Raw genomic sequence first — 21,637 nt, 5'->3', positions numbered from 1 at the left:
GTATCAAAGAGCACACCCAGGTTCCTTACTGACGACGAGGACTTGACAGAGCAGCCATCAAGTGTTAGACAGTATTCTGGGTTAATACGTGCAGAGGTTTTTTGCCCAATAATTAGAAACTCTGTTTTTTTAGAATGAAGTAGTAGGAAATTACTATTCATCCAAATTTGTATATCAGCTATGCATTCCGTTAATTTTGTGAGTTGGTGCGCAGTGTTTCCCGTAGAAATGTTTCCAGCAGTGGTGCCGTCACGCGCGGGAGGGTCCGGGGGCATACACCTCTGGAAGTTTTTTTTATTTTATTTTTTTATTAAATATTTTAAATATTACCCCTTAAACCATGATTTCTGGCAAGTTTTGTGGATAGAAATGGACATTTTGAGACATAAAAATATGACAAACATCAACAGATTCAAGGCCTGAATGTTTGTTTTAAACCCAAATGAGTTTCTTTCTTCTGTTGAAAATAAAAGTTATTTGGAAGAATGAATCTAGGTAACCAAACAGTTGATGTACCCCAGTGACTTCCATAGTAGGCTATATATTTTTCTACTATGGAAGTCAATGGGGACCAGCAACTATTTGGTTACCCACATTCTTCAGAATATCTTATTTTGTGTTCAGCACAAGAAAGAAATTAATACAGGTTTGGAACAGCATTAGAGTGAGTAAATAATGATATTTTTTTTTGGGGGGGGGGGGGGGGGGTGAACTATCCCTTTAAGGACAAGCGGCAGCATGTTTACTATTATATGGCTACTGTCTCTTTAAGACCTGCACGCGACTAACTAATAACTCAAAATGCCCCAGAACCGACTTGTGTCCCTACTTTCCGTGATCGGTCACATATGTTGTTGATTTTTAGATGATTTAATGAGTTAGACAATTCTTCCTCTCCTATAGCATTTTTCCTCAGGGAGACTACAATGCACTGTCTGATGCAATACTGTAGAAGTATAATTTTCTCTCTAATATAAATCTTGTAAGTAAAGAAGTTCATAAAGTCATTAGTCACTAGTCGTGTGAAAGTGGACACTCTTCAAGAAGTCATAAGGGCGGTTCTTGCAAGGCCACGCTCAACAACCAATGGTTACACCAGATTAAGAAAGCACCACTTCATCCCAAGTTATATGGAATGCAGGTTGATATTAATTTTGTTCCAGGATGAAGGATGAATAACCAGCAGGCCAATGTCACTGTTTTTATGCTAAATTAATAGAGACAAGTAAACATTTTGATCACAATGAAAATAGGATTAATCGTACAGCCCTAAAAACAAGTCAAATTATTTAACATACATTAAATGCTGTTATTTTCTCCCATCTATAGCAATTCTCTGGTGTCTGTTGTTGGTGCCAAGGCTAAGCCCATTCCTGCCAAGGGCGAGTATATTAATATGAATAAATGCACTGCTTTTTTCCCTGGACTGAAGTACTGTGCAGTCCTGAAGTATCCTGATGCAATGTCAAACGATGCTGCCCCTTACTTTCCTCTCACTGGTGACAGCAAGTAAGTGAAAATCATCTATATACTGATATCGAAATATTCCTTTTCCTCAAACATTTCATCCACACTGCGTCTGTGTTTAGATTTGCTGTTGAGCTCCATCCATCTGAAGAGGTCACAGAGTATATTGCCACCATCAGCTACGCCTACGAGGACGAGGCAGACAAAGTCACGTTTAGCTTGAAGGCTGAAGGTTGGAGACGGCTTAACAAAATACATAACTGGAAAAAAATAGAAAACATCCACATTTAAAATAACCGAAATTTGTCTTTTGCTTACGAACAGGAACATCCCATGAGGCCAGACATGTAGTGATATTAAACAGACAGCAGTACGGCATCTCTGCAGAGTTGCTTATCGATTCTCTTCAGCTTGATGCTAAAGTTTCCGCAAAACTGAAGCATGGTGAGAAGTTGACTTTGGAAATTGAGAGTGACCTAAAACTCCCAGAGACGACTTCTGTTCAAACACTCATCCTGAAATATGGTACATGTCCAGTACAATGGCCTGTCGCGATTATTCATGAATTGTCTGATTGTGGTTATCCAATCAAATTTAGATAACCGAAATAATTGTGCAGTTTAATTTCAATCTCAGTCTGTCATTCAAATAAGGAAATGTATGACCATGACAGTATAATTCTAGTGAATTATCTCTCTCAAAATATCTATTCTCAGAGAATGAAAAGATTGAGGCTGAATTGAAGTCTGATGTCAGATCTGAGATTCAAAGAATCATTCCCAACATCAATGCTACAGTCAATAGCCTTCTTGATCGCCAGACAGGCCTGAATGAGTTGAAGATCCGCGATGTTCTGGCAAAGGCAGTTGCGGTAAGAACTTCCCTCAATTTGTTTTCATCAGCTTTTGAAAATACCCAAAGTAATAAATATAATTAAGTCATTTACTCACCCTGATGTTGTTTTAATAATGCAGTATACTCTCTTTTTCGGACAACAAAAGGAGAACATTTTATTATTTTAAATGAAGTGCTTGCTCTTGTCCATATAACGGTAGTGAATAGCAACCAGCATCAAGCTTTTTAAAAAGATGCAAAAGCATCACAATGATCCCTTGTGACACATGTTACATATTCCCAGTTTTCTGGGGGTTTACGAAATTTAATGTATTTAACAAAAATCCTGACCTTGGCCGCTGGTCTTATTAGCGACGCAGTTCACTTCGACTCACCCAGAGAAACACACAAGTTGTGAGAAATCAAGATGAATTAAAACTTTCTTCACTGAATCAAATATACCCTCGATTGGAACGCTGTTAGTCTGATAATATATGTGAATGATAATAGATAATAGAAAACAACTTGTGTGTTTTTCTGGGCGAGTTGGAGTGAACTGCATCGCTAATAAGAGTCTCATGAACGCAGTTGAGCACAGAAGATCAGCGGCCAAGGTAAGAATTTTCGTTAAGGCAAGACACTACAGGTGAATAGGGTAACATTTTAAAATAATAGATGAATTGCACCATGTTTCACCATAAAACTTCCTCAGTTGATTACTTACACAAGTTCATAAAAAAAAATTATTACAAGTTTTTGAAATTTGTATGTTTAATTATGCAAATTAGGCATTATCTCATATATTATTGCATATATATTTTCAGTATGAAGATCGGAACATATGATAAAGTTATTTTTTTTAATTTTGATTACACACAAGATACCTAGGAAATCAAAATATACTGTCCATAGCCTTTTTGATTAAAATGTCACATAAATCAGGCCAGGAATGATTTATTAACAAATCCCTCTGAACATATCTTCAGAATACTGCTAAGTGTGTAACTGGAAAGTTTGGTGTACATCGGCTGAGATGTTTCTACTGGAGAATGACAAAAAAATCATTTTGAGAAAAAGGCATTTAAAGGTTTGTAATGTAAAAATTCATACTTTTTTAGTGGAAAAAACTATTTACAGACACAATATCTCATCAAATCATTAGCAACAACAATACAAACCACCTAAATTACATCAAAACTTATAAACACAGTATTTATGGCCTTCAACTGAACAGAAAAACTGTTAAAAACAACATCTTAATGTCAGAGCGCGTCACGTGATGCATCTGAACGAATAACGTTGTCAGAAATTGACATCAGCCAATGAGATTTTGCTTTTAGAGTTAAATGCCCATTGTACTTTCACGATTGGTTGCTGATAAAAAGGAAATTACCATATTTGGATCCGACCGCATTGTACAGGAGAGAGAGAGCTTTCCAGACGTGTGTGAGATTAAAGGAAGCAGAGATCGCGGAGCAGCGCGTTGATTTATAACGCCAACTTTTGTTGAATTTCTGAGAAATCTACAGACACAGATAGATAAAGTTAGTAAAATAAAGACCTAAAAGTGTATTTTGGACTTTTTCACCACAAGTCTGAAAGAAGACATGTTATTGAAGACAAATAGGCCAAAATTGCACCCTCATACCTCTCAGACCTGCTTCTTCCCTATAATCCTTCTCGAACACTTCGTTCCTCCACTGCTGAAATTTTAACTGTACCAACATTCAGACTTAGCACCATGGGGGCTAGAGCCTACAGCCGCTCTGCCCCACGTCTCTGGAACTCTCTCCCACTTCACATTCGCCAATTGGACTCTCTCCATCATTTCAAATCACAACTTAAAACACATCTGTTTAGATTAGCTTATCCTACATAAATTGTATCATTCCAATTCAACTTACTGGACTTAATGGTTTTTAGCATCAAGATCGTACATACTCATTTGATTTTACTATTGATATTATTGTTGGGCTTGTATTAATGTCTTGTTATTTTTTTTCTGTAAGGTGTCCTTGGGTGTCTTGAAAGGCGCCATCAAATAAAATGTATTATTATTATTAAAATCTCAAAATTGACCAGTGAAAAAAAAACTACGTTTTTGCCTGCCGTGTCTCGCCTTAAATAATACATTAAAATTACGGTTTCTTTTCTACCAAGCTCTATCGTAAACCCCAGAACACTTGGAATATATAACATGTGATGCATCGGACCATTCTGTGATACTTTTGTGTCTTTCTATGAAAGTTTGAGGTTGGTCTGTATTCACTACCATTATATGGACAAGCGCAAGCAGGACTTTTTTTATTCTCTTTTTTTTGTGGTCTAAAAAAAAGAAAGAATGGCATACTGCATTAAAACAACATCAGGGAGAGTAAATGATGACTTAAAATGTTAAATATTGTTAAAATGTTTCTTTTCTTTTTTACATATGTGCAGATTTTGGGAGTTCACACCATGCCTGTGATCACTCTTCCTGAAAGATTGTTCCTGAATGTGTGAGTTAATGTTACCATGTTCACCAGTATTTAAATTCAATTCACAGTTACCAATTAAAATTAACACATGCTTTTTTAAACAGAGAGGCTGCTGTTAAATATCACTTTGGCCAGCGTTACTATACCATCACTCTTCCCTTGCCCTTGGGTGGAAAATCATCTAGGGATCTGAACTTTCCCACAACCCTCTCCACACCAAACCTGATCGTACCTCATCTTGGTCTGGAATTTGAATCTGCTAGCGTTAATTTCCCAGAGTTCTTCATACCTGGCAGCGTGTCGCTGTCTGTGCCGACTCTCGGATTGGTAGAGTTATCCGGAAAACTAAACAGCAACTATTACAACTTAGAAGCAGATGTGTCTGCAGCCAGAGATCCTGCTGAACGTTATTCTGCTAAGCTTGAAGTCACTGGCACAAGTCCGGTTGACCTCCTCTCCCTAAAGGTCGAAGGTAAACCTATAATTGAAGTACCACATGCACTGTATGCATGCACTTGTTTTGGATGGTTGCTTATTGATTTATTTATTTCACAGGATCTGCTCTAGTTGAGACCACACCTGACGATTCTCTTAAGGCTAACGTAAAGGCCGTGCTTCGCCACAAGATTATCGATGCCACGATTGGTATTGATGGGGAAGTGGAATTAGCTGAAAAACTCAGTGTGAAATCCAAAAGCAAGCTTGAAGTAACTAGCCGTGTTGGAGTGCAAATTTCGCTGGAGCACAATGGACAGTTTGGCGTTGATTCCGAGGAGATCTCTGGAGATGTAAACCTGGAAGGATTCTTCAAGGCTGGTTCAGTCAATGTTTCAGGAAACCTTGTGCAGTCAGTCTCAGTCCTCCCATTTAGACAAGAGGCAAAGATGAATTCTTCACTGAAAGTAGATTCAAAACTTCTTCAGGCTCAGAACTCCTTTGCTGTAGCCTTTGCCAATGGAGAGCTGATGATTCTGTCCAACAACACAGCATTTGACAACCTTCTAACATTGCTAAACATCGCTAAAATAACCTTCGATGAATCCCAGCTTGATCTAAATTATCATACAAAAGCACAGGTTCTTGGCCTGAAGATTCAAAACGTGGTTGAGACCAGAGCTGGTTTTGAAGCAGTTAGCATTAAGATTGAGACCTCATCTGACAGCATTGAAGAACGCATCCATTCCCTTGTCACAGGAGCACTGGACATCAGTGGTCTAGCTATTCACAGCGACGCCTCTGTTAAACTCACTGGACACCAAGCTGTCCACAAAGCCATTCTGAACCTCAATAAAGATGGCCTGAGAACCAATGGCACAACTTCACTGCAAAGCCTCTTGAGTCAGCAGGAGCTTAAGCACACCTTCGAGATCACCTACAAAAACGAAACTGTCATTGCTCAGTGCAAAACCATTGGAGAAATCATGGGAAGTCACATTAACCACAACACTGAACTAGAGATTGCTGGAGTTTCTGTCAAACTCAAAAATCATATACATTTCAACTCCATATTATTTAAATTTGACACCAACACTGATGGTACATCTATTCCATTCAGATTAAATTTTAATGCCAGTGTTAATGGTAAGGATAGCATATACTTCCCTTATGTACATGCAAAGCATAATTTTAACGCAAAAGTCTTTCTAAAAGCAAAACCAAAATCTATAGCGCACTCTCATGAATGCAAGATCTCATCCAGCCTTGAGCTAGAGAACAGTTTCTACATTAAATCACAATTTAAAAGCATGTCTAACACTCTGCTGATCCCCTCTGAACAAAAGATTAAAGTCAAGGTTAAGGCTGAAGTGAACGACTATGCTATTGAACAAGAAATCAGAGCTTACAACAGTCCAGCGCGGCTTGGGCTGGAAGGGTCTGGAAAAGTGCACACCAATCTGTTCAACACTGCCAACACTTCTTATCAGGACTTTGCCGTCTCTAGCTTCCTAAAGTATGACAAAAGCAACGATACACAATCAATTAGCTTGCCTTTCATTGAAAGTTTTTCTGGAGTCCCTGACAACATCAGAATTGCACTTGTGAGCATGGGCGAGACGCTGAGGAAATACATCAACCGAGAGGGAATTGCTTCTAAAATTCAGAACATACCTCGTCATTTAAGTGACTTTGTGTCTAATTTGAACTTTGAGAGAAGAGCTATGCAGCTGAAACATGCCTTGAAAGCTCTGTACCAAGAGAATGCATTAAAGCTGAAAGGTCTGATCGGTGCATTTGAGAAATTAGTGAGTGATATGGTCAACAGTTTCAGTGAGGCATTGGATATTTTGGGGGAATTGATAGTGATGGGTATGCATATTGACAAAGTTGTTGAAATCCTACCAAAGCACATCAAGGTGTTGATATTTTCCATCATTGAGGATGTAAAAAATATTCTTAGCTTGATCAACACCCACGGTTACACAAAGCTGAATGAAATCTTCCATCCTGCCAGTGCTGAGAACAAGCTTGACAGTCAGATTCCTGCAAATTCGACATCTCTTTTAGTGCCATCTTTTGGAAAACTGTATGGTGAATTCATAATCAGCAGCCCTCTCTACAATGCCAGAACCTCTGCAGAGTTCAAGAACGCCTCAAAGACATACCCTTTGTTCACAGCTTGCATTAACACTAAAGGAACCTCTGCAAACCTTGACATTCTGAGTTACGATCTAGAATCCACAGCAGAAATATCGATCCAAGAGACGAGTCCTGTAATAGTGTTTGCGACTTTCAAGTTAACACACATTGAATTGATTTTAGAGCAACAGGGATCGTTGACTCTGAATGGATCTACCTCTAACAATACTTACTTTCTTGAAAATGTATACAAGTACCAGGTGAGCATCCCTTCGCACTCACTGTCTGGTGACGTCATCCTGATTCAGAAGGCGGTAGCTTGCCAGGATGGTCCTGCATTCACACTGACAGTTAAAAATGAAGGAACTGGCAGATTTTTTGTTCAAGACTTCTGTGAGGAAGGCACCCATGAGAGTGACCTGCATTTGAAGATGGGCATTGGCGCCGCCAAGCTGTCTTTTACTGGCCACACTGATAGTGATGCTTTGCAGATGAAGATGAAGATGAAAGTGAATGCTGATGCTGTTGCTTTAAGCCACATTGAATTCAATGCTCGTGTTGAAACCGAGTCTCCGTTTATCAAGAACAGTTTGCTGGTTGCTTTTGGGAAGGCTCGCTTGGTCGATATGATGGTGGAAATCAAGGCATCCCATGTCACATCGGTTGTCGGAGCTGTCAGCGGTGTCCTCTCTAATACCGCCAACATCATGACTTGTCCTAGTGAGGTTTCTATTGACTTTCAGAACAGGGGTATTGCCAAGATCAACCTCTTTGAGTCTTTTTTAGCCAATGTTGATGTCCAGAAAGACTACGCTGTTACCTTCAACTCTGACATACAAGAAATCAGAAGTGTGGCAGTCGCCTACTTAAACAATTACAACTACAGCCATAACTTCACAGCCAGCAATAACAAAGCTGAGATGGGTATTTACACTGTTGTGAATTGTGTGACCAGCTTTGAGTACTTAAATGCTGCAGAAATGTTTGTGCCAGCCATTTTCAAGATTACATCAATCAGAGAGTTGAACTTGAATGATAATACTGGCCTATGGTATGACTTTACCACAAGCGACCAGCCCTTTAATCTAAGTGCCAAACTTGTCTACCAGAAGAGCTGGTTTGCTCCTATTATTGATTTGGGTCTCATTGTTCCTTCATTGGGTAACCTAGTCTCTGAGGTGTCTTTCAAGTCCTCTATTCTTAAACTCAATGCTAATGCAGGTATTTATCCGAAGGATTACTGGATGCGTGTAAGTGCCACAACTGCCTCCGTGTTTCAGGGATTGAAGGCCAAGCTTGATGGAACTACTAGCCTGACCACAAAAAGTGGATTGAAATTGGCCTCTTCTTTGTCTTTAGAGAATGCCCACATTGCTGGTAATCATGAGAGTAACTTGACTCTGGAAGACATCTATGAGGCTGTATTGTCTGTGGACACAGTTGCTAAGATTAATCTGGCAAGCTTCACTATTGATGCCACTCATCAACTTTCTGCGGACACCAAGGCCCATCCAAAGGCAGCATCAAACTTAAAGTTCAAGTACACTTTTGATCGTCCAGATTCAGTGTCTGCTGGACATGGAGACGCTGAGAATACCTTGAAGCTGGATGCAACTCTTTCCTTTATCTCTATTGAGTCTGCAACCCAAGTAACCACAGATTCTACATTCCCTGATGCTATCGGACTTAAGGGGAAAATGTATAATCAAGCTAACATGTATGTGAACGCTGATGGTCTGAAATCCAATCTGAAGACTACTGGAAATGGTTACATTGATTTTGAATATTCCAAGTTTGGGTTTGACATTAGTGACCAGCTGACCTTAGAGGGAGATCTTGACCGAATGTATTCTGTGCGAGAAATTGATTCAAACTATACATTTTTCTATGACAGACATGTTGACTTAGCAATAAACCACACTGCTCTTGGTAAAGTTGAACTTGTTCCCCTGAGCACCCTCTTGGCTGCTGTAGACATAATCTTGACTCAGCCAATTCCTAGTGATTTTGATGTAAGGTATAGGCCTAGAGAACGTATTTTGTCATCGGATGGGTATAATTACAAAACAGAGATTTTCTCCCGTTGGTTCAATATAAGTGAAGAAATATCAGCCACGTTTAGTCCTTTACCCGTCCGAAAGGCTGTGTTTGAGTGCTCTTCTAATCTCACATCTCCATCTACACTTCTGGAGTATCAGGGTGAATTAAGTGTGGAAATTTTTCCTTTGATTTCAACTAATCATTGAGATTTATTTACTGTATGTTTGCTCACCTCACAGGCCTCATAATCACTGACATGAACAGATCCTGAATAACTTTAAAAGTCACTCACAAGCACAATGATGTAAACATGTTTGTCTAGTGATTGAAACCCTGAAATATTGCTTGTCTCATTTAAACACTACAATAAATGGATCACTATAAATATAGACTTGACTCTTCTCATTGTTCTACTTCATTGACAATTTTATATTAAATTGTACATTTTGTGATGTTCATTGTTTATTCAATTGTAGCCTATATTCAATAATATTCCTAGTTATATTCCAAGTTAAACGTTTTTTCTTCAGTAGTTTTTTGTTCTGCATTTAAATAACATAAATAGCCTACGTTTGAACCGAAAAACAACAACATTTCCGTGACTAGATGATATAGTAACAATTATTAAACCAGTGATCTTTACATTATCTTATTCAAGAACAATTAATTCTCCTCACCTGAATAGGCCTGTATGTCCAACGGTTATTGCAACGTCATTTATTTAAATATTTATGACGTAAAAGAAAAATCGGCCTATCAATGAATTCTCTCAATTGAATTAAAATACAAACTGCTGGCTGACCGTATTTGATCTCTGTGACACACTGTTATTATCACTCAATTAAATAATTTTTTAATTAATTTAAAACGTTATATAAACATAATCAGTGATTTAACCAAGTAGATGGATTTAACTCCTGATTTCACTGCAAAACAGAAGATGGCAGTATATGCACAACAAGAAAACATAAAGGAGTTGCCTTTTGCCTTTACGTTTTTATAACACAATGACCGGTTGTTTATAAATAGTTTATAAAATGAAATATACGTATATATAGCGCGAAAATAAATAAATGTTAAATTCCCAAGTACGTTATATGTGACGTCGGGTCGAGGAGCGTCAGTTCGTACGTCACAGTCACGTGGTAACATTTGAAATTGAACCTCGAATGCCCAACAGACAACACCACTACTGTCAGTATTTTATGCTAGGAAACTGCGCCGAAACAGGAATATTTGATGATTTTCGGAGGTACAGTCATGATTTTTACAACTTCTAAATGTAGACGACTCGCAAATATAATGTTTTGTTGATTTGAAAATGATTTGCTAGTAAGTTAGCTGTCGCTGTAGTGGACAGAGCTGTCATAGCCTAACCCATGCTACTCGTGTTAAATAACTTACATTATAATTGTAGTATTCTGATTACAAATAACCTTCGTTGCATGCTAACGCTGCTGGATTTATTAAATCACAGGAAACATAAGTTAGATGGCTTTAGGATTTGAGCAATCAAAACGCGTGAAGATGGATGAACTTTCGCCTCACATTTGGAGGTAAGCAGTGTGCTAAAGATCCATTTGTTAATTAAGTTTTTATTGTGAGTGATTTTAATGTGTGTTGTTGTTTTTTTGTCACATACTCACACACGGCTCAGTTAGTGTAACGTTAGTCTACATTTTTGTAACGTTTTAGTCTAACCTGCCGAAACCAAACATAAAATTCAGAATAAGTTTATTATCATATATTTAATCATATGTATTTTATATTATATCTCAATAATTGTGTGTTTATGTATCCTAATTTGAATTCCCCTGTTAACAAATAACAGTTTAATTTACAAAAGCATTGTATTATTATTATTTATTTTTGCACAGAATACATTGTTCATGTTTTAATTAAACGTTCTTCCATTTAAAAAATAAGTAAATATTACTAACTGTTACTTGTTTCAGAATGTTCAAAGAACATTTAAAAGAGAGGTCGACCAATAATGTTTGTGGATTTTACCGATAATAGATTGGCCCACGCCGATAACCAATCAATGGACAGACAGTTTTAAAATGGATAAGGAATGAAATCAAATGTTTTAAATATAATAAATATGAATGTATTGTTCAAACTATGTTTATAGATTGATCATTAATGTTAGATCGTAGTGGTAGTGCATTAACTAAGACACAACTTTAATATGTAAAAATGTATTAGTAAATATTGAAATTAACAATACGTTTAGTAACCAAAGTTAATGTTACAACTTACAAGTGGACTCTTACTGTAAAGTGTTACTATTTCATATAAATCTAAACATTCATGCTTAAAAATTGCAATACTACACAAGGGCCAGGGCATTGAAATGACACACATTCATATTAATATATAATAATAATGACTTTATTCAGGACTCAAAATGAAAGGTCCATATTGTATGTATACTCGTTCTATTTATGTTTATATGTGTGTGTCAATACACATTGCTTTCTCAGGTCATTAGCTTTATATATGCCACTTATATATGCTGCATAATGAATGCAATAAAGTGACCAGCTGCATATAAACTAATGCAAATAGATGATAACAATCGTGATATATTAAACATTTGGGTCGGGCTTGTGTGTGTTTTTGTCGCATTTTTTTAACCGCTTACTTGAGGTACTTTCTCTCGGCAAACATTCTGCTGTTCTTTCTCTGCTAATGCAGCATCTAGTCAACAAATTAATTACCTTATTATGATATGAAAACGCGTTCGATAGTGGACAGTTTCATTCTCTGTTTTAAATCCACATCTGAAGTGTCCCCTTCTGTACAGCGTGTCAAAACAAACTCCACGAGGCGTCTGTGGTAGTTTTTATTCTGCCTCTAGAGGGCGCTCTCGCTCTCGTACTGTATAATGCCAGCGGACCCTTCTCAGCTGGTCCAGAAACAGACACAACCCGGAAAGACTATCAGTATGGATTTTTGCCTATAAACAATTGTTCCAGTTATCGGTGCCGATTAATCGGCAAAACCGGTCAAACTCTAATTCAAATGTGACATTTTGCAAAATTTTAAATCCCCCTGCAGTCAATCATTTTATCCCTTAACTTTTGATCACCAAAATAATTTTTTTTACTTGGAAAAAATGTATTCTTCATGCCTTAAAATATCGTGAATGTAACTCGACACCCTTGCCTCATTTAGTATGCGCGGCTCTATGAATATGCAAATGAGCCCCGCCTCCACTCACTCACTCACTCAGAGATCCGCTGGTGGACGATCACACGTTGATCTGATTGGTCAAGGTAGTGTGTGACGTCAGAAACACCAGCGATGTCAAACCGTGTGTTTGAGACTGTCTTTGGTTCACTGCAGTTTTAAGCAGAAAATACTCAGCAATGCTGTCCACTTATGAACTTACACATGATTTGTCTTAAAGCAGATTAAAAACACCACATAGACACATAAAGCTGGATTTTCACCACAGGGGGACTTTAACATTTGCATAACCAAGAAATAAAAGACGTTCAGAGAACACTGTTTTTATAACGTAATGGGAATGTTAGCAAAATGTTCTTTTTAGTTGGATTGTAACTAGTACTCAGTTCACCCCATATATTGGTCTGTGACTGTTTTATTTCAACTGGTGTAATCGTGAGACTTTACGTTCCAGCGCTCCGGTGGAGACTGCGCTCCCGTCCCAGAGGATTGAGACTCCAGAAGAACTCGTTTCCCAGCAGGAGGGTCACGTGCAGATCATGTACTGCAAAGAGCAGGTGTATCAGGGGGACGAGGAGTTCAGCTTGGAGGAGCTTCGTGCGCAGCGCTACTACAGGGCTTTGAGTGGTACGTGTGTTTTATACAGCATGTCTGGGGTGTTCAGACTGAGACGGTTTCCAGAAATCAGGGTTCCCACGGGTCCGTGAAATCCTTGTAAGTTTGTGAATCTATTAAAAATTCAAGGCCCTGGAAAGTTTTTGAAAGTGAACATACTTCGTATATAGACTCATTACATGCAAAGTGAGATATTTCAAGCTTTTGTTTGTTATAATTTTGATGATTATGGCTTACAGCTTATGAAAACCCCAAATTCAAAATTAGAATATTGTGAAATGAACTTTTGCACCATATTCATATTTTTCCAGGTTCACATTATATGTATAAACTTTATTTTATTTCAAGGAACATGTGTCTTTTCTGGTTTTAGTTAACTATAAGAAGCCTTGATTAGACCGTATAGCATTTTAATTTGATTTTACATTTTGAACTGTGCAGAAAAGGCCTCGCACATCAACAAAATCAAGCAGGACCTGCAGCTTCAGATCGAGCAGAAGCAGAGACTCCTCCAGCAGAGGATCAGCTCAGCTCCACAGGTACAGCATCTTACACTCAACATCTGACGCAAACACATGAGGGACAGTGAATGATGAACGAACTTGAAAAATGAAAATTAGCCCATGATTGTGTATATGACATTCTTCTGTTCTTTCAGAGGAATACAATCAAGCTTTATAATGGCAGTGAATTGAAGTCCATCATTTCAAGCCCTAATCGGACGGGACTAGTGTAAAATGAAGAGGTGGGGTAAAGTAATTATTACCAGAGCTTCTCAGTGATTTTAGTCCCGTCCAGATGTGCAATGGACAATGTCAGTAAAGATTACGGCGACTTTTACCTTCAGTAAAAAGGTCTGGAAAAATTACCTCAGGTAATACTAATCCCGTGCGAGTAGACCCGCTGTAAATATGTACGTAAATATTTTGTCATTTGCTGTTTAAAAGTAGTGTTCCGCATTTTTTCAAGTATGGAGGCGCTTGGGGAAAAAAGCATTCAGTTGCGTTCTAGACGCTGGTACGATCTAGACGATTATTATAATCGAAATCGAAATTCAATTAATTGCACAGCCCTATTGTATTTGTCTGAAAGAAGAATGTCATATACACCTAGGATGACTTCAGGGTGAGTAAATCATGGGCTAATTAAAAATCTTTGGTGAACTATCCCTTTAATTTGCATTTTTAAAATGAGCTTTCAGACACAACCAGTGTCCGGTTCCTGTTTTAATGGTATGATTTTAATTCTTGGTCTAGATCGTTGACGAGGAGGCAGATTCTTCATCTACTAGTTTGTGTGAACCTGCCGCCCCTGTTGTGAAACGAGCTCCATTCGTTATTTACAGCGATCAGGAAGAAGGGCATGTGGTTCAGAGGTCAGCTCTTATAATGCTTTAAGAAAGACTATTTTTCTTCTTCTTTTTTTAAATCCCTATGTAAAAAGTAAAAAGTAACTGCTGTAAATGTGTTGCACACTTTAGCCAGAGTTTGTCCTGGGTTGAGTTGAGGTATTTTTGCATTTAAATGTTTTTCTGATCTGTGTGCTGATGGTTTTTCTGTTGTGTGATCCAGGAACAGTTCGGTGAGTCGAGAGGAGGACATGAATCAGAGTGAGTGCAGCCAGTGATATTGCAGCGACTTGGTTCGAGTGCTAAACGTGTGAGAGTGAGAGTGAGAGTGAGAGTGAGTGTGAGAGTGAGTGTGAGAGTGAGAGTGAGAGTGAGAGTGAGTGTGAGAGTGAGAGTGAGAGTGAGAGTGAGTGTGAGAGTGAGAGTGAGTGTGAGAGTGAGTGTGAGAGTGAGAGTGAGAGTGAGTGTGAGAGTGAGTGTGAGAGTGAGTGTGAGAGTGAGTGTGAGAGTGAGTGTGAGAGTGAGTGTGAGAGTGAGTGTGAGTGTGAGAGTGAGTGTGAGAGTGAGTGTGAGAGTGAGCGTGAGAGTGAGCGTGAGAGTGAGCGTGAGAGTGAGCGTGAGAGTGAGAGTGAGCGTGAGCGTGAGAGTGAGCGTGAGTGAGCGTGAGAGTGAGTGCAGCCAGTGATATTGCAGCGACTTTGTTCGAGTGCTAAACGTGTGTGAGCGTGAGAGTGAGCGTGAGAGTGAGCGTGAGAGTGAGCGTGAGAGTGAGAGTGAGAGTGAGCGTGAGAGTGAGAGTGAGCGTGAGAGTGAGAGTGAGAGTGAGCGTGAGCGTGAGAGTGTGAGTGAGCGAGTGTGAGTGAGCGAGTGAGAGTGAGCGAGTGAGAGTGAGCGTGAGAGTGAGCGTGAGAGTGAGCGTGAGAGTGAGCGTGAGAGTGAGCGTGAGAGTGAGAGTGAGCGTGAGAGTGAGCGTGAGAGTGAGCGTGAGCGTGAGAGTGAGCGTGAGAGTGAGCGTGAGAGTGTGAGTGAGCGAGTGAGCGTGAGAGTGAGCGTGAGAGTGAGCGTGAGAGTGAGCGTGTGAGCGTGTGAGTGAGCGAGTGAGTGAGCGAGTGAGCGTGAGCGAGTGAGCGTGAGCGAGTGAGAGTGAGCGTGAGAGTGAGCGTGAGAGTGAGCGTGAGAGTGAGCGTGAGAGTGAGCGTGAGAGTGAGCGTGAGAGTGAGCGTGAGAGTGAGCGTGAGAGTGAGCGTGAGAGTGAGCGTGAGAGTGAGCGTGAGAGTGAGCGTGAGAGTGAGCGTGAGAGTGAGCGTGAGAGTGAGCGAGCGTGAGAGTGAGTGAGCGTGAGTGAGTGAGCGAGTGAGCGTGAGAGAGCGTGAGAGTGAGCGAGAGTGAGCGAGTGAGTGAGCGAGTGAGTGAGTGAGTGAGTGAGTGAGTGAGTGAGTGAGTGAGTGAGTGAGTGTCTGTCTGTGTAGGTGAAGTTCCAGTGCTAAATGTGTGTGTGTGTTCAGGTGGAAGTGACTCTAGACAGCAGAAAACGTCCACAGCAAAACCATTCAGCACTTCTGATGAGAACAGACAGACAAGCAAACCGTGAGGACACTAGCTGGCTCTTTCTTTCTTTCTTTCTTTCTTTCTTTCTTTCTTTCTTTCTTTCTTTCTTTCTTTCTTTCTTTCTTTCTTTCTTTCTTTCTTTCTTTCTTTCTTTCCCTTTTAGTTTTTTGTGTTTGTTTTATTCTTTCTTTTCCCTTCTTGGCTGTTCTGTCCACTCTTTAATCAAGACTGACCATGTTTTCTTTGCAATTTTAGATCATCTTCGGTAAACCGTGTGTCTCTGAAGCTTCCCACCTCGAGTCTGAAAGGGCCGAAGTCAAAAGCAGAACTCTCCGCTGACAGAGTGAGATCAGCGTTTCTTCAAGGAGTAGTTCACTTTAAAATTAACATTAGCCCATGATTTACTCTCCCTCAAGCAATCCTAGTGTATATGACATTCTTCTTTCAGACGAATACAATCAGAATTATGTTAAAAAATGTCCTGGCTCTTTTTTATAATGGCAGTGGATTGCAACCGACAGATTGATGCTCAAAAACGTGCATCCATCTGTCATAAAGGTGCATCTGTCCATGATAAAAGTGCGTCTATCCATGATAAAAGTGCGTCTATCCATGATAAAAGTGCATCCGTCCATGATAAAAGTGCATCTATCCATGATAAAAGTGCATCCGTCCATCATAAAAGTGCATCCGTCCATCATAAAAGTGCATCCGTCCATGATAAAAGTGCATCCGTCCATCATAAAAGTGCATCCGTCCATGATAAAAGTGCATCCGTCCATGATAAAAGTGCATCTATCCATCATAAAAGTGCATCCGTCCATGATAAAAGTGCATCCGTCCATCATAAAAGTGCATCCGTCCATGATAAAAGTGCATCCGTCCATGATAAAAGTGCATCCGTCCATCATAAAAGTGCATCCGTCCATGATAAAAGTGCATCCGTCCATGATAAAAGTGCGTCTATCCATCATAAAAGTGCATCTATCCATCATAAATGAACTTCACACTGCTCCAGCGGGGTAATAAAGGCCTAACAAAACCATGAGTTTGTGTTAGAAACAAATTCATATTTAAGCATCTTGCGCAACTTATGACGCCAGAAGTAGCGTATAGTGTGTCATGGCGTAGCGTAAATGTCAGCGGCACGTTGCATTACTCGCATAAGTTGCGCTTTACACTCAAGTGGAATATTTTTCTTACACAAACTCATGGTTTTGCTTCAGAAGGCCTTTAACCCACAGGAGCCGCGTGAAGTTCGTTTACGACGGGTGGATGCACTTTTATGATGAATGGATGCACGTTTTTGAGCTTCAATCTGTCGGTTGCAATCCACTGCCATTATAAAGCTTGGAAGAGCCAGGATATTTTTAATATAACTCTGATTGTATTGAAAGAAGAATGTCATATACACTGAGGATGGCTTGAGGGTGAGTAAATCATGGGCTAATTTTTATGTGAAAGTGAACTACTTATTTCAGTTTCTTCTCCGTGTTGGTAATTAAAGTGTTCCTGTCAGTGTCCGTAATCACGGTGCGTTCATTAGCAGGACTCGTCCATCTCTCGCTGTGAGGAAGCCATCGTTAACGGCCACTGGAATAAGACTCTGTGCCGGAGTCCAGACGACACGTGTGAATTCGCTCGTGCCACTCATCTCGCTTCAACTCCATTCGGTGGAGTCGAGCGGCAGAAACTCCCGGAGGACCCAGAGTCCACTACAGCAGCAAGCTCCGACATGAGCCCTGAGGAGAAAAAGCTCAGGTACTCGAGCATGACACCTCAACGTGTTCGTTTACTGTGATTAAACTGTCTGGAAGTGTTCAGAAGTGTCTTAATGTCTTGCACTGAAAAAAAAATGGGTATAGAAACAATTCTCACAAATATTTACAAAGAAACTTTAAGTAACACTAGAAAGTCCAGAATATATTGTGAGTATACATACTCAGTCACTTTACTGTAATAAACACATTTTTGCATTGAAGGCACACATTTTTATCAGTTCATGCATTTTTTAAGTCAAACCCATGAACTAGTTGTTGCCACACTGTTACATTTAGTTTCATGTTACAGTATTTTTAATGGCTAATTATGACAAATCTTGATTAAAATCTCACTCAGACTTTGGTTTGTCCATGCTTTGTGTTCATAGTCCTATCCTGGAGATCAGTCAGGAGTTGGGCGGCACTTCCTTCGCTCACTTTTCCCAGGATCCCATGAAACGCATGAATGACACGGAGATCAGCCAAGCTGTGGAGGGACCAGAGACTGTGCTGGAGAATGGTGGGAGATAAAGCTCAGTTTATATGATCTCTTAGTGAAACTAGATCTGGGGCCGTATTCACAAAGAATTTTATCTTACCACTAGGAGTACTCCTAAATCGCACTAAAAGATTTTAGCTAGGAGTGTTCTCTTAAAAGTTATTCACAACGCCTTTCAGACCTACTCTTAGTAAGGAAAAATGACAACTCCTAAACTAAGAGTGAGTCTTCGTTGCTATGGATGACGTCAATTCTCATGCACGAGCTTCCTCGCAATGATCACGGTGATTGGTTGTTAGATGACAGGGCCATCATGCGAACCAACACAGACGCACCAAATCATGGAATTACGACATCTAAATATGTCTGTGTCCTACACAAAATAATAATAATAATAATGTCATCGAAATGCATATATAATGACATGTTTGTGCAGGCCCCAGTGAAGTGCAATTCTAAAAAGTGAGAGGGAGAGAGAAAAGTTGTGAATTAAATTAAATCAAATCAAGGTATACTAATACCCATAATGAAAACCGCCACTTGCCTAATAATGAAAAACGACACTTGCATTAACACTTGTTTGTTTAATTGACATCCTATTAGCCTAAATAGACTAATTAAAGCAAGGAAATGTTGCTCCTATTGAAGTAATGTAATAGTTGAATGACGGTAGATTATGAACTCGCCAAAACGGAAAAGAAAGCCGTTTCATATCTATACATGACAACGGCTCTCTCTGGATCAGAACACAGATCTCAATGTGATCGGACTTGTCAACTTTAATAGACAGGGTCGAATCACTATCATTTAGGAATAAGATCAGGTGGGTGTTTGATCGAGATCGACATCTTTGAACAATTATTCATGCAGCTCTAACACAGACTAACTATTATCATCAATAAGAGATTTCATAAATGATCAAGAAAATTATAATGTTTGTTTAAGCGAGAACCCAGGCACACAAATCTTACATTATCTGGTCATTTCCCCCTCGCCCAAACATGTTCTGTGATATATGACCTCATCTTTTTAACGTGTGTGTCTGTGCCCGTAGTGTCCGCCGTCAGTGAATCGGAGGACGTCTGCAGTCCCGGCGTGAGATCCAGGCTTTTCCAGCAAGCAGACGGGACCACGCTTCCCAACTTCCACCGTAAAGCTGAGCTTCTGCCTGACACCAGCGGGGACTTGCATCTCGGTACGTGGAGAACTCGTGCACGGTTGCAGTAATGTTGTCGAAATAATGTTTAATAGAATATTCCACACACTTCCAGATGGAGAGACGTTGGTTTACCGCGGTACGCTGAAAGACTTCACCCTTTACTCATCCAGCAGTGCTACTGTTCTTCTGAAGGTGTGTGTGTGTGTGTGTGTGTGTGTGTGTTTTAGAGCCCTAGATAGTGAGTGGCCTTTTTCAAACTTCTGAAGGGCGGGGTGTTAAAAGACGGCAAATGAGATGTAAAAAAATTAAACTGCTGAAAATAAATACACTTATTTATTGTAATATAGTTACAGTGGAAATGTAGTATTATTTATATGTTAATATATTATTTATTAAAGCCCCCCCTCTCGTCAATCATTTTATCCTTTAAAGCTCATCTTTGATCACCAAAATTACATATTTAAGTATTTTTCCTTGAAAAAAATTCTTCATGCCTTAAAATATCTTGAATGTAACTCGACACTCTTGCCTCATTTAGTATGCGCAGTTCTATGAATATGCAAATGAAACCCGCCTCCACACTCATATAAACACAAACTTTTATAATAGGTGATTAATCGATTTGACAGCACTAATATATATATATATATATATATATATATATATATTTTTTTTTTTATATATATATATATATATATATATATATATATATATATATATATATAAAAACACAAATTTCTTATATATTTATTTAGTCATGTTTTTGTGATTTACTCTGTTTACATATCAGACATATTTACTGTGTTGTCCCTGTTCAGCGGGACTCTTCCTCAGTGCCGTGGGATTTCTTCATCAGCTCGCAGCTCCGAGCTCGACGGTCACATGATCAACAGGATCGTCTCGTCCAGATCTCCTGCTACGTGTTCCAGGACGGCTGCATGACTCTCTGGAGGGTTCCTCATGGAGAGACCATTGAGGTTCTTCTCCTACACTTACTTTTTCTTTTCCTTGTAAACCTCCGCAAGTATGGAAGCTTGTTTCCTCCACAGAATAAAACATTTCAAAAGATAATTCTGACTTTATATCTCGCAATTCTGACTTTATATCTCGCAATTCTGACTTTATATCTCGCAATTCTGATTTTATATCTTGCAATTCTGACTTTATATCTTGCAATTCTGACTTTATATCTCGCAATTCTGACTTTATATCTCGCAATTCTGACTTTATATCTCGCAATTCTGACTTTATATCTCGCAATTCTGACTTTATATCTCGCAATTCTGACTTTATATCTCGCAATTCTGACTATATCACGCAATTCTGTCTTAATAAAACAAAATTGTGACTTTATAACAGAATTGTGACTATCATGCAATTCTGACTTTATAACACACAATTGTGATTTTAAATCACGCAATTCTGAGATGTAAACTCTTTTTATTTTTTATTCTGTGGCGGAAACAATCTTTTTATACGCGAGTCCTCAATCAAACATTTCTGTTTTCATCTTTCCACCGCTAGGATCTCCTCGCTGAGCCCATTGCTAGACCGGATGTGTCATGTTTAGTCCTCCGGTTGCTAGAGTTGGTGAAGCAGTTTCATTCCTGTCGAGTGGTCCATGGAGGCCTGAAGCCAGACACCTTGTACTCTTACCACAGGTACATGAATAAAACACACACACACGCAAGCATACGTTTGGTATTGATCCCCGTTTCCAAGCCGCTCATCCTGTGTTTGTGGCCGCAGTGGCATCGCAGCTCTAGATTTCTCGAGCGCAGTGGATCTGCAGCTCCAGAGTGACGTGAAAACTGCACAAGATCTTCCGTCTGCACAGAAGTACATCCAGCAGGGCCTTCTGTCAGCTTCTGCCTCACCTTACCAGGTACATCCATCCTGATGCTGACACAGCAGAGACTCGCTGAATGAGAATATGCTGCAAAACTTCATTTATTTCAGTAATTCAACTTAAAAGGTGAAACTAATATTACAGCATTAATATTTCAAGCCTTTATTTGTTATAATTTTGATGATTATGGCTTACAGCTTATGAAAACCTTTTCACAATATTCTAATTTTGAATTTGGGGTTTTCATAATCTGTAAGCCATAATCATCA

The 21,637-nt window shown here is 39.3% G+C and overlaps 2 protein-coding genes across 12 annotated transcripts in view; both read left to right on the top strand.

The window, feature by feature from the left end:
• The window catches only part of apobb.2 (apolipoprotein Bb, tandem duplicate 2), a 52,546-nt gene extending 42,775 nt beyond the window's left edge, over nucleotides 1–9,771 (top strand). The window contains exons 18-24 of the mRNA XM_079639350.1: nucleotides 1,330–1,509; nucleotides 1,590–1,699; nucleotides 1,792–1,992; nucleotides 2,184–2,338; nucleotides 4,741–4,799; nucleotides 4,883–5,250; nucleotides 5,334–9,771. Of these exons, the coding sequence (XP_079495476.1) occupies nucleotides 1,330–1,509; nucleotides 1,590–1,699; nucleotides 1,792–1,992; nucleotides 2,184–2,338; nucleotides 4,741–4,799; nucleotides 4,883–5,250; nucleotides 5,334–9,601 (5,341 nt within the window). The 3' untranslated portion in view covers nucleotides 9,602–9,771. The remainder of the gene's footprint in view (nucleotides 1–1,329; nucleotides 1,510–1,589; nucleotides 1,700–1,791; nucleotides 1,993–2,183; nucleotides 2,339–4,740; nucleotides 4,800–4,882; nucleotides 5,251–5,333) is intronic.
• A 524-nt stretch (nucleotides 9,772–10,295) lies between these two features.
• Nucleotides 10,296–21,637, top strand: part of bub1ba (BUB1 mitotic checkpoint serine/threonine kinase Ba) — a 16,851-nt gene continuing 5,509 nt past the window's right edge. For 6 of the 11 annotated variants that reach the window (XR_013800654.1, XR_013800655.1, XR_013800656.1 and 3 more), the window contains exons 1-15: nucleotides 10,296–10,647; nucleotides 10,873–10,951; nucleotides 13,045–13,217; nucleotides 13,647–13,744; nucleotides 14,462–14,580; nucleotides 14,777–14,814; nucleotides 16,059–16,140; nucleotides 16,357–16,444; nucleotides 17,648–17,862; nucleotides 18,251–18,381; nucleotides 19,415–19,555; nucleotides 19,632–19,711; nucleotides 20,338–20,496; nucleotides 21,044–21,180; nucleotides 21,269–21,404. Coding sequence is in view for 2 of the 11 variants with exons in the window: in XM_079639543.1 (XP_079495669.1) it covers nucleotides 10,887–10,951; nucleotides 13,045–13,217; nucleotides 13,647–13,744; nucleotides 14,462–14,580; nucleotides 14,777–14,814; nucleotides 16,059–16,140; nucleotides 16,357–16,444; nucleotides 17,648–17,862; nucleotides 18,251–18,381; nucleotides 19,415–19,555; nucleotides 19,632–19,711; nucleotides 20,338–20,496; nucleotides 21,044–21,180; nucleotides 21,269–21,404 (1,662 nt within the window). In the remaining 9 variants the exon portion in view is untranslated. The remainder of the gene's footprint in view (nucleotides 10,648–10,872; nucleotides 10,952–13,044; nucleotides 13,218–13,646; nucleotides 13,745–14,461; nucleotides 14,581–14,776; nucleotides 14,815–16,058; nucleotides 16,141–16,356; nucleotides 16,445–17,647; nucleotides 17,863–18,250; nucleotides 18,382–19,414; nucleotides 19,556–19,631; nucleotides 19,712–20,337; nucleotides 20,497–21,043; nucleotides 21,181–21,268; nucleotides 21,405–21,637) is intronic. The other 5 variants (XR_013800653.1, XR_013800657.1, XR_013800659.1 and 2 more) reach the window with 1 other exon arrangement.

This window comes from Phoxinus phoxinus (genome assembly GCF_949152265.1).
Source record: "Phoxinus phoxinus genome assembly, chromosome: 16".
Classification (NCBI taxonomy): Eukaryota; Metazoa; Chordata; class Actinopteri; order Cypriniformes; family Leuciscidae; genus Phoxinus; species Phoxinus phoxinus.
The sequence above is the reverse complement of the archived record's forward strand: the minus strand, read 5'-3'. Positions and strand labels throughout refer to the sequence as shown.